This window comes from Armigeres subalbatus, chromosome 3 (genome assembly GCF_024139115.2).
Source record: "Armigeres subalbatus isolate Guangzhou_Male chromosome 3, GZ_Asu_2, whole genome shotgun sequence".
Taxonomy (NCBI): Eukaryota; Metazoa; Arthropoda; class Insecta; order Diptera; family Culicidae; genus Armigeres; species Armigeres subalbatus.
The window spans coordinates 177,505,048-177,522,311 of record NC_085141.1 but is presented as its reverse complement, the minus strand read 5'-3'; the positions used below and the strand labels follow the sequence as shown (position 1 = coordinate 177,522,311).

Here is a 17,264-nt window from a genome sequence, read left to right as displayed (position 1 = left end):
ATTATTTCATTATTTACAAGAAAGCTGCTTTCCGCGCGAGCCAGTTCGATCGGGTTTCCTGAACAACGAACTCGTTCGGAGAATTATGAATTCTAAGAATCCAATGAAACTTTCTCGAAAGATTCTGAATTTGGGTATGAGATCAATCGTAAATAGCGAATTTGATAGCGCGTCGGAGGGAGATGATGTCTGTCCAAGCGACGTTCACTAATGGGTAGTTGCTGTAGGTAGATAGTTTTCATGGATTTTATACAAAAGAAAGTTGATCCGAAATAAACTTTCTTCAAAGTTCAAAACTCAATCGTAAATAGCTAATTTGATAGCGCGTCGGAGGGAGATGATGTAGTGAATTTTGATGGATGGGATCACTAACAGCAACCAAACTACCACGCCAAACCCGATGCCACCGAAACAGTCCATTTTCGCAATTAACTCTTTCTTCTAATAAAATGTTGGTCCTGAGAAGAACCAATTTTTTATTCCCAATGTTCCTTTCCAACTAACTGACACCACAATTTATAATAAATTTTGATAATTTGGTGCGGGATCGCCACAGTGCTATTTTTATGGTCAACCTTTTCTTCATATGAAATTCTGGTTCGTTGAGGTTGAATGATCTGCAGCAACACATCGAGCACCACCACCAATGCGATGGATTTTCTTTGAAATTGTTATTAGCGCCTCCATGATGCTGTGTCCGCTCCGCTACAATCGCTTTGATGCGTCTGCTATGCGTGAAATCTTGTTCAAACTGAGGATTAGATCCAAACCCGCAAGTGATTGATTTTTGATGTCTGTGCTAGTGATGCATGTACGTGATTGGTTAGTTTACCCATTTCTAAACTTTTTATCAATTATCGATAATAAATAGTTGAAAATCAGTATTTTCAAATAAATACAAAGAAGCGTTGACTCATCCTTGATCGAATGGTCCAAAAAAATTGAAAATCCATCGAGAAACGGCTTAGATATTAAAGTTTAAAGTCTATCATATTTTCGTGACGGTCCCCGATTTTCGCAATCGTAAAGTGTACCCCAATATAGAAAACACAGACGTAGTCCTACGTCAAAAATGTTATTACGTTTCGAAAATGGATTTTTTAAACCATATGCAAAAAAATCAATGTTTCTGCCAGCACTACCGGACAACCTTTGGTTATCGAAGGGCAAAACCCATCTTCCTTCTTGTCGGATTTTTTTCTTCGTAAAATAATTCCGGATACATAGCTCCCATTAGCTCTGAAGCCCTATAAGATCAATTATTTTGAAAAAACACTCAGTTAAATTATTGGTCTACGTAGTACGGCAGTGCTGGCAGAATAAACGATTTTTTGCATATGGTTTGAACACTCAATGTTCGAAACGTTATAACTTTTTTCGAGGACGTTCCAAGAACGTGCCTTCTTCAGCAAAGTTTTTCGGCATCCTTTGGGTTATACTTTAACGCAATGTGCCACTTGGTTTACGATGAACTGAAACCTCTAGTAGTAGAAATGCAAAAATATACGTTCTCCCATACTATTTTCCATACAAACTTCAAACGCGATGCGGAAAGCGAGGAAGCAACCAATCGGTCCCAAATTCTGCACAGTTGTCCAGGACCCAGAATGGCTTCGAAAAACCATTGATTTGAAAAAAATGACCATGACGCCCCACTCTACTATGTATGATGGCCAATACAGTAGACGTTCGATAACTGCAAAATGTTTACTTTCCAGTCAACAAATGCCGTTCGATAACTGCAACGCATTCTAGACGCCAAACAGTTTTCAATCGACGTCAGATGCAATAAAAGTGCATCTAAATGTGCAGCGCAATGCAGTTGTCATTGAGTTTGACATCAGTTTGAAGTTTAGCGGTCCGATAACTGCAAAACTGTTGCAACTATCGAATTGCAGTTAAATGACTTGCAGTTATCGAACGTCTACTGTGATACTCCATGGGGGGATGCATACAGGATAGTTATGGCTAGGACCAACAGCATATCTCCTGAGAAATCCCCGGAGATGTTAGCCAGGATCGTTGAAGGTTTGTTCCCGAAGCATGACTCATCGGACTGGCCCGCCACACCGTACGAGTCAGTGAACGTGGTACCGCTAGTGACTAACGATGAGCTTATCGCCGTTGCAAGAAAACTTAAGCTAAATAAGGCACCAAGTCCGGATTGTATTCCTAACCTGGTCCTTAAGCACGCGATTCTTGCCGCTCCAGATATGTTCAGGAGCTGCCTCCAACTTTGCCTGGTATCTGTTTGTAGATTTCCGTTTACCCTTGCTCAAAAAAATCCTACACACTTAATTTTATTTGACGAGCTCGGTTAACGAATTACCGATTTCTCAACAGCTGAGCTCCCGGTAGTCCCCTCAGTAAAAAGTTGAACAATTTTCCGAGCTCTCGGTTTGCAGCCTCGATGATGAAATGTCAAAAATTGCCGAGCATTCGGTAAACAAATACTGAATACTTTGTAAATTAATTACGGATCTCGGTTTTGAATATTACCGAATAAAATGTAATTTTGCCTTCCTTTTATTTATTAACAAACGAAGTAAAAGAAAAATGAGAAACATTCTTGGCCATAATATTCGTTTATTTATAAATAACAATTGATAATTATTGACACAGCCTATATGAACGAAAGCAAAAACCTGGTGATAATTATTCCATCAACGTGGTGCGCAGCAAGTAAATCGAATGGTATAAAAAATATGTTCGGATGCTCGGTAGTCTAGGTTGAGATTCGACAGGAACAACCCGGTGCGCAGCGGGTGGATCGATAGAATATGCGTCGTTGGTGATGTGTCGCCTTAGATCGAATAGAGTAATTTCTTCCTCAGACCTTGATACGTCCACGGGCCAAACCGGCCAAACTTCATAGATGCAGCCAACTTCCTGAAAATTGAAGAAGGTTTTTCTTAATTGTTCCGTTGCCTGCTATTGAGTTAGTTTGCTTTTACTTACCGAAATATCAACCAGGAACAATAATTTAACTTGCGCACAATCTACAAGTACGAAACTCAGCAAGAATGCATACTCTAATATGGCGCCACTTCGAGCGTCTTGCTAGTCTGCTGAAAGCTGAGCTCGGTAAAAAAAATACCGTGAGCTCAGCAATAAACAATTTTGTTTACTGAATGATCGGTATTTTTGTTGACCATTGCCAACAGAGTTTGTTGAACAAAGTAGCTCAGTTATATTTTTTACCGATGCCCTGTAAATTGTTTGACATTGCTGAGAAGTCGGTATAATTTAATACAGAAATCAGTAAATTCTTATAAATTAACTGACTTCTCGGTTCAAATTGTAGTTTACCGGGTTAAATCGGTATAAAAAATTACCGAGCCAAAATACTCGATTTAAGTGTGTACATCGGATTTCACTTCAATTTTTCCAAATCGAGAGCGTTATGCTGCGTTTTGACAGGGCAAGCGAATAGAACAACTCAGTTGCATTCAATAGGGTACCCCGAAACGTTGCACGCAAGAGATGACGTTGATCTAATTATCATATAGGGATAGGTAGGGATAATATGCTTAAATTGTTCAGTTGACTTGCAAAGAGTTTCTCTAACAAATTGTCCATTAAACCAAACTGAGCTGGAAACAGCCCATCAGTTTCAAAGTAAGATTAAACAAAAACCAACTCTCCCTGGTTTAACGTAGATTACAAAATCCAACCTCATCTATTGTTTCCGCTCTTCAACTGGTTTGAGAACATAATTTAATTTATGAGATTATCAACCGTCCCTGATTGTAGTTCCAGTTGAAAACCGAAGTGAGCTCTCGCGACAATTGAGTTTATTCCCATTTCTGTGTGTTGCAACTGCGTCGCGACTTGCATGATGTCGCATGGCGGTGGCACAGATGCTCACTAGTCGCGATGCAGTTGCGACATCAAGAAATGGAAGAAAACTAGGAACATTTTTCAAATAGGCGTAACTGTATTTGACCTTGAAGTTTAAAACGACTCCTACCCACTCTATTCAGCATATTTCGTTCAACTGACGTTGCTACCTGATAGATCGCAATCTATTCTTTCTGTTGGGTACATTAGTTGACCAAAATAATTTGAATTAAGAGCACAATCGTCTTTCCAAAAATTAAGGTCAGAATCAATTACGCCCATTTGAAAAAAGTTCCTAGAAAACTCAATTGTCACGATCGCTCACTTTGGTTTTCAACTGAAAGTACAATACGCATTGGCATCACAGAGAACAGACGTTCATCTTATGTCGGGAAGCTGTGTAAAACTTTGTACTGGTCATTTCGAAGTATGTCGGGGAGTTGCACGGTGCTAGTGTGCTAGGAATGTTTGTGAAAATTTGCCGTATTTTTCTTTTTAGCGCTAGTGGTGGCTAGTGTTCAGTCCGAATTGTCCCTATGTATATGGTATCACCTTGTTTACGTAGTGTAATCTAACTCCATCGCTTGGTAAGATTGAGCTTGTATGTCCCGCAGTCTGCGTTGGCGACGCTGAGAAGTTTTACACACGTTTTCAACAAAATGTTTGAGCCTCCATGTCTGTTCTCTGTGTTGGCATTGCTCGTTTCAGTTTTTTTTTTCAAAGGGTGCAATTCAAAACTTATTGCAAAACAATCGTTAAGAATCGAACAGAAACTCTTGTGGGGGTCTGACCGACAGACTTTATCATTTGTAAATCGCGGATGAAACCAAAGAACACCTGTTGCCTGTTGGGCTGCCAAATCTGAAAGAGGACGAGCTCTCGTCGCCGCCTACTATGATGCGCTTGGGCTGTGGTGTCGCGCATGGCATGCTGTGATGCGCGTTATTCGTTTATGACTTTTCTAACGGTTTACTGAAGCAGTTCTAATACCGCATAACTAGCCCACAACTCTTATGTGAATTGGGGCAGTATAAATGTAACTTAAAAAAAATCCTGTCATGAATTGGAATGTTTCTATGGTAGAAAGTATCACCAGAATTTAAAGGATGTCATCAGGACCGAAAGCAAACAAAAAATAATACAGGATGGAATACACAAGATTCTGTTTTTACACTTTTTTTGCTCGTGTTTTTGATCGTGTGACTTCAATTTGCCACCAAAATCATTGCAACATGTTTCAAAAAATCCTAAATAGTTCAAAGGAAAATCACATGGTTAATAATATAGATAGTAGAATCTATAGATAGTGGAATATATAGATGAGCGAAGATAAATCCTCTGTCTCCAAACGAACTGTCAAACGTGTCTCCAAACGAGCATGACGTCACTATTTCAATGGAAACGTTAAGGGCTGTGACGTCATATGCGCGTGTGCACGGGCAAAAAAATCGACTCAGCCATGCTTTCGCTCATCTATAGATTCTACTATCTATAGTAGAATCTATAGATGAGCGAAAGCATGGCTGAGTCGATTTTTTTGCCCGTGCACACGCGCATATGACGTCACAGCCCTTAACGTTTCCATTGAAATAGTGACGTCATGCTCGTTTGGAGACACGTTTGACAGTTCGTTTGGAGACAGAGGATTTATCTTCGCTCATCTATATATTCCACTATCTATAGTTAATAATATGCGTTAAATATTTAGGATGCGTGCAAAATTGAGAAAGTGTAAATCGTGTAAAAACAGAATCCAGTGTAATTTAGTCAAATACTTTGCACTTTGTCAAATATATTTTACATTCGTTTCAATAATAATAAATATTTACAAAACAACTGTGATTGATACATCAGCGGATGCTAGATTTTCTAACAATTCTGTATGAGAACATACCACGATCTGAATAAGAAATGAGCACATACGAAATTGTTAGCCTCTTGTACAAAACATAGATATACTGTAAGAAAACCTCGCAAAATTTTGAGAATACAGCCATTTCGCATATGCCCCGTTCTAATAGCTTTTGTTAGGTTCTTCTAAGAAACGCTGACTATATACTAAATTATTTGGTGTTGTCCATAAAATCTTTAGCTTCGTTGATTTTGGCAGCCAAATACGGTGACCCTCCTTTGTCGGGATGATTTAGGAGCATAATTCGTTTGTGAGCATCTTTAATCTGAAATTTTTCAGTAATATACGTAAACCAATTAATTTTAAGTTGTGCTACACTAGATGTTCGATAACTACAACATGAATTATTATTTTTCAGACGAAATTTACACAATTAAAAGGTTTTACAATTCTTCCTTTTACTTGCATTATGTTAAACTTGTTTATATAAACAGATAGGGGTCGTACACTAATTACGTAAGCACTTATGGGGGGAGGGTCTGCCATTTTCTTACGCTGCATATAAATAAAAAAAATGTATGGGAAAAATCTTACATGGGGGGGGGGGGTGTTGAAAAACCCAGAAAATTTGCTTCCGTAATTAGTGTACGGCCCCATAGGGTAGGACGGAACTACAGGAGCAATTAGCATCCTAAGAAAGATACTCAATATCATCTTAGCAAGCATGCTTTTCTAAATTACAATACGGCAGTTCTTTTTTGTTGCATATCAACTAAAATCTAGACTAAAGACACTATAAGCTTATGGTGTCTTTAATCTAGACTATATTGAGTGTTTTTATTGACATAACGTGTTATATGTGTGGACAATTGACTTACTCTGTTTTACCGTGTACTCCTAAGAATAAATAAAACTTATTACTATTGAATCGTTCGTCAGAATATAACGTGTTTCAATCTTTCTCGACAATGTCCGATCGTTAGGTTATGTGCCCAGCATAAATTCGATTTTGATAAACGTAAAGTTGTTCGGGAAAGTAATTAGCGTTCGGTTTTCAGTTTTCCGCGCGATGGATGACGACGTGAAGTTTTTGCGAATAAAGCCATTCGACGGTACGGGTTTTAATAATTGGTGTTTTCGCATGAAGGCGTACCTACAGCAGCTAGAGGTTCTCCATTGTGTTGAGAAGGCTGGCGAAGAAGAAGATTTCTGGAATACTTCCGAAGGTGCGACGAATGAGGTTAAGGCAGCGGATAAAATCAAACGGGATGCTCGTATGCGTCAAGACAACAAGTGTCGTTCCATCTTGATTCAAGGAATTGCTGACAGTCACCTCGAATATGTCAAGGACAAAGTTAGTCCAAAACAAATTTGGGAAGGACTGCATAACGTGTTTGAGCGAAAGAGTATAACGAATCGATTTCTGTTGAAACGCCAACTTCTTTCCATGAGATTCGATGAGAGTGATCGCTTGCAGGATCATTTCCTGAGATTTGACCAGCTTGTCCGGGAAATTAAAGGTGCTGGTGCAAGAATGGAGGAGGAGGATATCATATGTCATATGATGCTCACAATGCCATCGTCGTATGATGCGGTCACGACAGCCATGGAGGCGGTGTCGGACAATTTGACGATGGATCTTGTACGGAAGAAGTATCTGGATGTAGAAGCAAAGCGAAGGGGTCAAAAGATGGAAACAGAAGCAGAAGATATGGCGTTCGCAGGAAAACTAAGTTGAAGTTTAAGTGTTTTTCATGCGGTGAGGTGGGGCACAGAAAAGCTCAGTGTCCGAAGAATAGTTTTAATGGATCGTATGGTAAACATACGGGAAAGAAGCAGATGCAGAAGGCAAATGCGGTGTCAAAATCGGTGGCGTTTGTTGCGGCGGATTTGTCCGTTGCTGCTTCGAGTATGGCGGTTGGTGCAAAGTGGTTCCTGGATAGCGGAGCATCGGATCATATGTGTAACGAGAAAGTTTATTTGAATGTCTGGAAAAGCTCGATAAACCAGTGACAGTGCAAACCGCAAAAACTGGCGTGAATCTTTTGCTCACAAGAAAGGTCGAGTTACTGCATTATCCGTAGTGGAAGGTAAAGTGATCAATATAAACATGGACGATGTGCTTTACATTCCCGAATTGTCGTTCAATTTGTTGTCATTGCGTCGACTTGAGTCCACGGGTAAGAGAGTTATCTTCTTTGAGGGCTGCATCACGGTCGAAAGTGAAGGAGAAGTCGTTGCAACGGGAAGGCAGCACGGACAGCTTTACAGTATGGATTTCGAGTGCAAACGTAATTATGACTCTAATGCAATGGTTGGCAAAGTCAGTCAAAAATTGGAACTGTGGCACCACCGGTTTGGGCATTTAGGAGAAGATAATCTAAGAAAGCTACTGAAAAGCAACATGGTGGAAGGGATGAATGTTGACAGTGTTAATCAGTGTAATTTGAAAATCCTTTGTGAGTCATGTGTAATTGGCAAACAGACCCGCGGACCGTACCAATGTCGCACAGAAAAACGTACTAGTCGACCATTAGAAATCATCCACAGTGATGTGTGTGGGCCTATCACACCGAGATCATGGGATGGTTTTCGATATTTTATATCCTTCACGGATGACTTTACACATATGGCGGTTGTGTACTTAATGCGGTCGAAAGCCGAGGTACTTGAGCGGCTGAAGGAGTACGAAGCGATGGCTAGTGCGCATTTTGGTACGAAAATCTCTCGATTCAGGTGTGATAATGGGGGAGAATATACTGGTCGTGCAGTGAGAGTTTTTTGCAAGAACAAGGGAATACGTTTGGAGACCACTGCTGCTTACACACCTGAACAAAACGGTGTGAGTGAAAGGCTCAATCGAACAGTGGTTGAAAAAGTGCGTGCGATGTTACTAGCAAGCGGTGTGGGGAAGCAATTCTGGGGAGAAGCGCTGTACACAGCGGTGTATGTACTAAATCGCAGTCCGAGTGTAGCAGTGTCTGGAAACATGACGCCTTACGAGGCATGGTATGGTAAAAAGCCGGACGTTTCCAACCTGCGTGTTTTCGGTAGCGAGTGTTTCGCCCACATACCGAAACAGTTACGGAAGAAACTTGACTCAAAGAGCGAAAAAGTCGTGTTCGTTGGATATGTACCTGGAGGATACAGAGTTTGGAATGGAAGAAGAGTGTTTGTTTCTCGGGACATTGTTTTTAACGAAGTGTTAGTTCCAAACTGTGTGTGTGAGTCCAAGACTGATCTATCGACTGCCCCCGAAAAATGTGTTATTATTGAGCAAAAAGATAAGCCAGAAACTGTTAGTGACAATTGCGGACAAGAGTGTGATTCAGAAGACTATTTTTCTGAGTGTGAAAGTGTGACTGAAAGTGAAGAAGCTGATGATGCAGTCGAAGGCGAAGGCGAATCATCGAGTGCACCTTGCGACACTGTGTCAGCACGAAGAAGTGGAAGAGTAGTAAACCCTCCTGCTTGGCAGAAAGACTATGACATGGATGTGTCGGTATTCGCACTATGTGCCGAAGAATTTGTCGATAACATTCCGGCGGATATCAGTGTGCTGAAGAAGAGAAGTGATTGGCCTTCTTGGGAGGAAGCCATTAAAGAAGAACTTAGATCGCTTGAGAAGAACAAAACATGGACATTAGTTGATCGTCCTGCTGGGAAGAATGATATTGACAATAAATGGGTGTTCAAAATGAAGAAAAACAGTGAAGGTATCGTTGAAGGATACAAAGCAGGGCTGGTTGCTCGCGGTTTCACGCAGAGACCGGGTTTCGATTTCACCGAAACGTACTCGCCGGTTGCAAAAATGTCAACGCTGAGGATCTTGTTAGCATTGGCGAATCACGAAGACTGGAGTATCCATCAAATGGATGTCAAGTGTGCGTTTCTCAACGGTGGCTTGCAAGAGGAGATATTCATGCGACAACCAGCAGGCTTTGAGAAGGGGAAGGATCTGGTTTGCAAGTTAAATAAAGCCATTTACGGCCTGAAGCAGGCGTCCAGGAACTGGAATCAGCGGTTCCACGAATTTATTGTCAATCTTGGATACAAGCGTAGTGAACATGATTTTTGCCTCTACTATCGATCATCGAAAGGAGTCGTGACGTATGTAGTTATTTACGTTGACGACATTATGCTAATGAGCAATTCGGATGAGGCTATCGAGAAAATCAAGAAACAGTTGTCAGCTGAGTTCGAGATGAAGGACCTGAACGAAATAAAGAGTTTCCTTGGATTGAACGTTTGTCGGGATCGGAACAAGCGAATCATGACGATCGACCAACGAGCTTATGTTTCAAGCGTTCTGGAGCGATTTGGGATGGAAAACTGCAAGGCGTCGGCCATTCCCATGGATCCAAATCTTCGACTTGAAAAGGAGAAAAACCCGGAGTTATTCACGGACAAGCCGTACCGTGAGCTGGTTGGCTGTTTGATGTACCTGATGGTCACCTCACGACCGGACATCTGTGCGGCGGTCAACTATTTTGCTGGGTTTCAATGCGGAGCAAGTGAAAAACACTGGGTACATCTCAAGCGAATCCTTAGATACTTGAGGGGTACTAGTGACGTCAAGCTAATGTATGGGTGTGACAAGGCAGCAGAAGTGTTGGAAGCGTTTACAGATGCTGACTGGGGAAACGATCCCAACGATCGGCGATCCGTTTCTGGCTTCGTCATTAAATTACATGGTTCCACGGTTACATGGGCAACGCGAAAGCAGTCGTCGGTGGCACTATCAAGTACGGAAGCTGAATTGATGGCGTTATGTCAGGGAAGCTGTGAGCTGATGTGGATCATCAATCTATTGGCGTCTATTGGTGTGACAGTTCCGAAGCCTGTTACGATTAATGAAGATAATCAGTCGTGCATTTCGGTTACTGTTGAACCCCGAAAGCATAAAAGAATGAAACATATAGAGATGTCGTAAAATCCCGATTAATCGATTAGTTACTAATCGATTACTCTTGATTCTTGTCGATTATTGAATCGATTAATCATTGTATAGTAATCGATTCAAAATTAATCGATTATCACAACGATGAATCGATTAATCGAAATAATCAATTAATTTTCGACATCCTTATGATGTCGTAAAATTCTGATTAATCGATTAGTAACTAATCGATTACTCACGATTCCTCTCGATTATTGAATCGATTAATCGTTGGGTAATAATCGATTCAAAATTAATCGATTATCACAACGATGAATCGATTAATCGAAGTAATCGATTAATTTATGACATCTCTAGAAACATATTGAAATTCAACATTTCTTCGTGCGAGAGCTTATACAACAAGGACGTGTTCGGTTGAAATATCTGCAAACTGATAATCAGGTTGCCGATTTAATGACAAAAGGCCTTGCGCGATTGCGTTATTTTAAACTGCGTGACATGCTAGGAGTAAGTAATTGACGTGGGGTATTGAGTGTTTTTATTGACATAACGTGTTATATGTGTGGACAATTGACTTACTCTGTTTTACCGTGTACTCCTAAGAATAAATAAAACTTATTACTATTGAATCGTTCGTCAGAATATAACGTGTTTCAATCTTTCTCGACAATGTCCGATCGTTAGACTATAGATCGTGAATTTAAAAAAGAACGGTAATCCCGATAAATGGGACTTTCAATCTTATCCGAACTCAAAAATGAGTTCTTACCGTGGAAATTTCCAGAAGGCCAACGATCGCTGGTAGATCATCATGTTAGTTTTGATTTACTAAAGTCTAAGTGTTAGCTGTCAATAATTCCATATAGTTGACGCACGTCGAAATTGTGAATTTAAAACGCAGGAATCTTCTCATTGATTTATGCCAATCGAAAGATAAGACTTGGCTTCGGCTCAATTGGCCAGAGTAAATTAGAAATTCGACTTTGAAGAGACTAAATTGGGGGTGTCCAAAATGTGTACTTTTGGGGGTCCAAAATATGTTGCACTGTCCAAAACGAAGAATATTTCCATTTCAGAAAATGTCGAATTTCAGTGATTTATCAATAACTGAAGCTCATTTCGAATTTCTATTTTATAAATAAGACTTTTATCTTTGAAATGGTGTCATTTCCGCCCATATCGAACCTGTATTGTAATAGTACGAACCTGTAATCGAACCTGTAACCTGTGATAGATATAAGCATATATTGGGATGCACTTCCTCTAGCGGTCCAAAATAGGACAGTTACCCTATTACGCGTTTACTAGGATAATTTAACCGCTACAACATTAACACGTTACGATCAACAAAGATCAGTTAAGGCCCAGGCGGATGAGGGTAGCAAGAAGTCAAGGGTAGGCGCCAATCGCTCCAGGGGCGATGCCCTAGTCATCACGGCGGACGAGGCCAAGTACTCGGACGTCTTGAAGGCGATGAGGAGTGACGTCAAGCTCGGTGAACTCGGCGCCGACGTACGTCGAATAAGACGTACCCGCATGGGCGAGATGATCCTCGAGCTGAAGCGAGGCGTTTCGCAAAAGGGCGCCGCCTACAAGAAGTTGGCGGAGGAAGTCCTAGGCGAGACGGTCAAGGTGAGGGTACTCACGACGGAGGTGAATCTAAGGGTTAAAGACCTGGACGAGATCACCGAAGTCGAAGAGCTCGTCACGGCACTGCGGCGACAATGTGAAGTGGAGAAGCCCACTGCAGCCGTTCGACTACGGAAAGGTCCGGCGACTACGGGACACAAGGTAGCATTGGTTCGGCTATCTGCAGCGGACGCCTCCAAGGTAGTCAAGTTAGGGAGCGTCAAGGTGGGATGGTCGGTGTGCCCTGTGGGTATATACGAGCAACCCAAATTTGCTTCAATTGCCTGGAACCGGGGCACAAGCAATGGGAATGCAAAGGCCCTGACAGAAGCAAGCTCTGCCGACGCTGCGGATTGGAGGGACATAAGGCACAATGCTGCACGAACCCTCCCAATTGGGTCCTAAAGCCCTACCTCGTTTATGGTTGCAAACGATAGTGCATCGGTCAAGAATACTTGAACCGATGTTATAAAAAATCTGGTAAAAGTCTAAATCAGTAAAAATAATATTTTTATGTTTAATACATTTTAAGGCAAATATTGGCCTGTGCAACATTTCAGAACGAATCAACCATCAGCCCAAAACGTCAGGCCCATATATTAACTGTCAAAGGTTGAGTCAAGTGCCCTGCGGTGTTTTGCTAGTGCGTTTGAATCCTTACGTCAAACAAGACCGAAAATGTCGAGGAACCATTTTTCATCTATTTTTTAATTTCAAATTAAACAATGTTCCTTTCAATTTTTGAGTCAAAAGAAAAACTGACGCGTTCAGGATGATTAACTTCATCGTTCCCTGAAATAAAATCGAATATCGGTTCTTCATTTTAGGACCCAATTGCTTGATTTGTTCCAGCAAAGCTGTGAACAGCAAGCACCCTATGGGGGTTCGAAGTGCCCGGCGTTTAAGCGTGCTGCAAAATCACAGTGCAGGTAACGCAGCTGGCTTGCTCGGCCTCGCCCGAGTGTTTGGTGTGCGCAGGTTTAGAGGAAACGGCGGAACACGTGTTGTCAGTGTGCTCACGTTTCGCGCAATGCGTGACCACATGCTTGCCACATGTGGTCTGGACACTACCCCGGACAACCTAGTTCGGAGGATGTGTAAAGATGAAGTTGGCTGGAACGCCGTTTTATCGGCTATCGCCCAAATCGTCTCTTAGCTACATAGAAGGTGGCGCGTGGACTCAAGGATGGCTAGTTCAGGCGCAAATAAGAGGTGGTCCAAGGGATCGGAGTCGGCTTCATGGGTCATACCGGTGGTCATGCTCTGTGGTTGAACTCGATCCTTTCATCGAACAAGTGGCCGCGCGAAGAACAACATGGTATCGTCGCTTTCGCGGCGTCGGTCAACCGGGCGGGTTCCGAGCCCGAGGACGGAAAGGGGTCCTCCTCAAGACTGGGGCAGGCGTAGGCACTGCGACGGCAAGTCTCTATGTGTGTTGGCGAATAGGCCCTATCGCAGAAAGGTCAATTTGGGGTGCACGCGGCATCATCATTCTTGATACCAGTCGTGCAGAGGGAAGCAGGCGCGAAGTCGACCCTTCCCACCTTCCGAGGACACAGGACGTGGTAAGGCCACCTGGAAAGCCGGCAACGCGCTGGCACGATACCATGGTGTTCTTCTAAAAAAGCGAGTTACGATGTGCGGTGTTGCAAGGACACGCAGCTAACCTCGAGGGTGCGTTGTGCAGTGGCCCCCCTTTGAAGCATTACTTTCTGCACTGAAAATAATCTAAACGTTCGATTAAAGAATTCTTACACATAGATGTCAATGTAGGTCCACTGTTTGATTCAAAAGGAATATCTTCCCAGATTAAACTGTTCTACCCTTTGAATTCAAGAGTTAAAACACTTGAGAACTCAATTATCAGTCACTCACCGACATCAAGTGTGATGATTGTTTCATTAAAGTGGAATACACATAGATTCGCCCTACTAGTCAGAAACAGTGACTTCGAAGTGTAAAACACTTTCGATTCAATCGTTTTAGATTTGGTAATAAAGCGAATTCTGTTGTTTTGATGGCAAGGGCATTAAAGTAAAATCCATACAATCGAAAGTGCTTTACACTTTAATAAAGTATGTTCCACTTTGAAAAAAAAAATGCGGGTAGTGGCGGTTAGTAAAAAATTTGAAGAGCGATCCACATTCTCAGTGAAAAAGGTAAGTACAATTGATAAAATGTGATCCATCATAGAAACCTATAAATTATTTTGCATATTTGTCCATATATGATGCTTATGATTATTATTATTTCGACAGGAAAAATCACTATTGTCAGGGTGCAGAGGAACATGGCTGTATATAAGGTACATATGATTCACTTAAAATATTGCTGTTCAAGTGGAAAACTGGAATGGGGGACTATCGATGGTGGACTTTTCTCGCAATCCGTAGTTAAACCCTCGGTTAAACCTAATTTCGCTTATAGTGCGCTAGTCTTATTAGCCCTTTAGAAAAAAAAATAACATCAATAGTCCCCCATTTTCCTGTTTTCATTTTGATTAGCGATTATCATTTAAATAATAACTAAATTAAATTACACATTTCTTTACAGTACGCTGCAAACATTATCCGGAACCGAAGGAATAATCAAAAACAACGGATTGAGAACATAATAAAAATGTGTATCATGGTAAAAATATTAAATAAAAAAATAAAACTATAATTATTCTCCCAAAAACAGGTTTTTATATTATTCTAGAAAATAATAAGAATATTAAAAACATGGGATTTGAACAGCTAAAACATTCGTTTTCAAAGCTTTTACAGTTTTAAACAAAAAGCAATACTTTTCGATTTCAATACCATAGCATTTTAAATACAATGCGAAAAACTGTTGTTATCAAGTATAACAACACTTGTTTCGAAAGTGTTTAGCTGTTGAAACTAATATGTTGCGCGGTGAGTTACTGAAAGTGTTTCACACTCGAGTCTCACATGTTTGACCAGTAGGACAAATCAAAGGGCGAAACACTTTATAGTCGCGTGTGTATTTTTTTGAGTGTGGTTGTACCGAAGGGACTATGGGCTTGGCGGCAATGGAAACGGTTTAGCTGGTCGGGGATGTAGTCCTGCCTCCCTCGTTTGCTGTTGGAGGTGATCCCTAACCTTGCACTTCCTGGACAACCCAGGATGTCTGTTGAGCAGATTCCCTCTCCATTGCTTAGGAAGAAAAAAAACACACACACACATACATACATACACACATACAGACATCACCTCAATTCGTCGAGCTGAGTCGATTGGTATATAACACTATGGGTATCCGAGCCTTCTATCAAAAAATCGTTTTTGGAGTGATCCTATAACCTTTTCGTATACTTAGTATACGCGAAAGGCAAAAAAAAAACAGAATAATCCACTTGCAGTGAGATTTTTCCCCTTCCTTAGTCGTAAGGAAATATTGTCAGACTCCAGTATTTGAAACGAGATAAATGTACAACTCAACTTCCCATGGCGATTGATCGTATAAAGTGACAAATTAATTGCCTACCAAAAGGCGGATTTCATGGGTTGATTTCAATCTAGGATAAAAATCACAAAAGCATGAGGATTACTACTTCTGGCCACGCCCATCTTCACCGTAACTTAGGAGGGGAAGGAAGTGTTGATGTAGTACTTACTTAACGAGAGGCCCCCGACTCAGCGACACCCTCTTAAGTACCACGGAGTTGGATATTGGGGAAGGTATTCGTTGGGTCAGGATTTGCCTGTAGCTAACAATGTGACCGTGGTAGATCTTATATTATGTAGGTATTTCAATTATGTTGTAACTACTTAAGCTAATATTAATAAATATTGCAGCTTAAAGCTGCTTCGCACCCAGATACGGAGTACACATACAATTTTATTCCTTTTGTGGGTAGTCTCATTCCTTGGCAAAAGACCATAATTGATAATCATGAGTATGTACAATTTTAGCATTAATTAAACTGACCCTAGAATCAAGGGTCACGCACTAAAAAGAGTCATTTTCATTTTACTAACATGCACAATGGAGCTACTAATATTTTTTTGTTTTTGACTTATATATGTGGGGTCAGTGTATAGGTATGTGAGAATCAGGCTTCTCGAACTCCTGTTCCTAGAAGCTTGACTATTTTATGGGCGAACCCTTGTTCACGGGGTAAAATCGAAACATTATCTACCTTTAGCTTAGATGCTGACGGACTAACTCCCAGAATAAGCGCCGCTTCCCGTTTGTTCATTTTAGGATCGAATCCGCCCCGATAGTACTTCGAGTTGGCCATCGATTCCGCATCGAATTTGGGAAGACTTTGGAGCGCTTCCTGCATCTTGCTGGCGGCGTTCGGCATCTGCCGCAGTAGAGCCCGTCCGCCGAAACCGAGGGCAGCAAGACCGAGCCCCGCCAAAATTATCGAGCCGGTCTGAAATAATTTAACAATAAGTTTGAATCTATAAAAACAAATCTAAAATTTACCATTTTAAATGAAACCGGAACGATTTGTTACGAAATTACAATCTCTCGGAAAAAAATATAAACAACCGATGTGATCCTACACGGTAATCTGAATATACTCTTTTAGAACTATAAAGTACGCATAATCGTGGAAAAGTGGAACTACGCCTAAAAGAAGTAAATTTCGTTTACTCATTTAAGAGTATACTGCTCATACGTCAAAATCGGCATACTTTTTACTCCTTTTTTACAAGTAAAAAGTGTGTATTTTTAGAACAGAAGTAAAATGTGTACTTTTTACCCCTGCAATTTTATGCATGGATTTGCTTTTGAAAGTCGGTAAGGTTGCTCAACTTAGTTTATTTTGATAATTAAAACATATGACAGTCAATCTAAAATCATTTTTATTTTAATTAATAATAATAATACATTATTTTACGTATACACCTTTGATTCCCGTACCCCTGGGGTATTCTGCCATGGGACCATCCAAATTTCCTCTTTAGTTAAATTTTCAGCATTCAACACAGACCTTACTCAGCCATCTTGAAGGCAGCGGCAGCTTCCAGTACTGGTTGCAGTGGTCACAGAGCAGCGCACGTCGTATAACAGCTTGGCGCG

The 17,264-nt window shown here is 41.0% G+C and overlaps 1 protein-coding gene and 1 long non-coding RNA gene across 2 annotated transcripts; one reads left to right on the top strand and one right to left on the bottom strand.

Moving 5' to 3' along the window:
- Positions 1-5,612: 5,612 nt before the first annotated feature.
- LOC134219982 (mitochondrial import inner membrane translocase subunit TIM14) lies at positions 5,613-16,810 on the bottom strand. The gene is made up of 3 exons (XM_062698904.1): positions 16,665-16,810; positions 16,372-16,611; positions 5,613-6,017 (listed from the first exon to the last, which is right to left on the bottom strand). Exons 1-3 carry the CDS (start codon positions 16,665-16,667, stop codon positions 5,904-5,906), a joined length of 357 nt encoding a protein of 118 aa, XP_062554888.1. The 5' UTR covers positions 16,668-16,810; the 3' UTR covers positions 5,613-5,903.
- On the top strand, positions 14,321-14,893 carry LOC134219983 (uncharacterized). The gene is made up of 3 exons (XR_009981734.1): positions 14,321-14,383; positions 14,483-14,529; positions 14,778-14,893. It is a non-coding gene; the product is annotated as an uncharacterized LOC134219983 (long non-coding RNA).
- Positions 16,811-17,264: the final 454 nt, after the last annotated feature.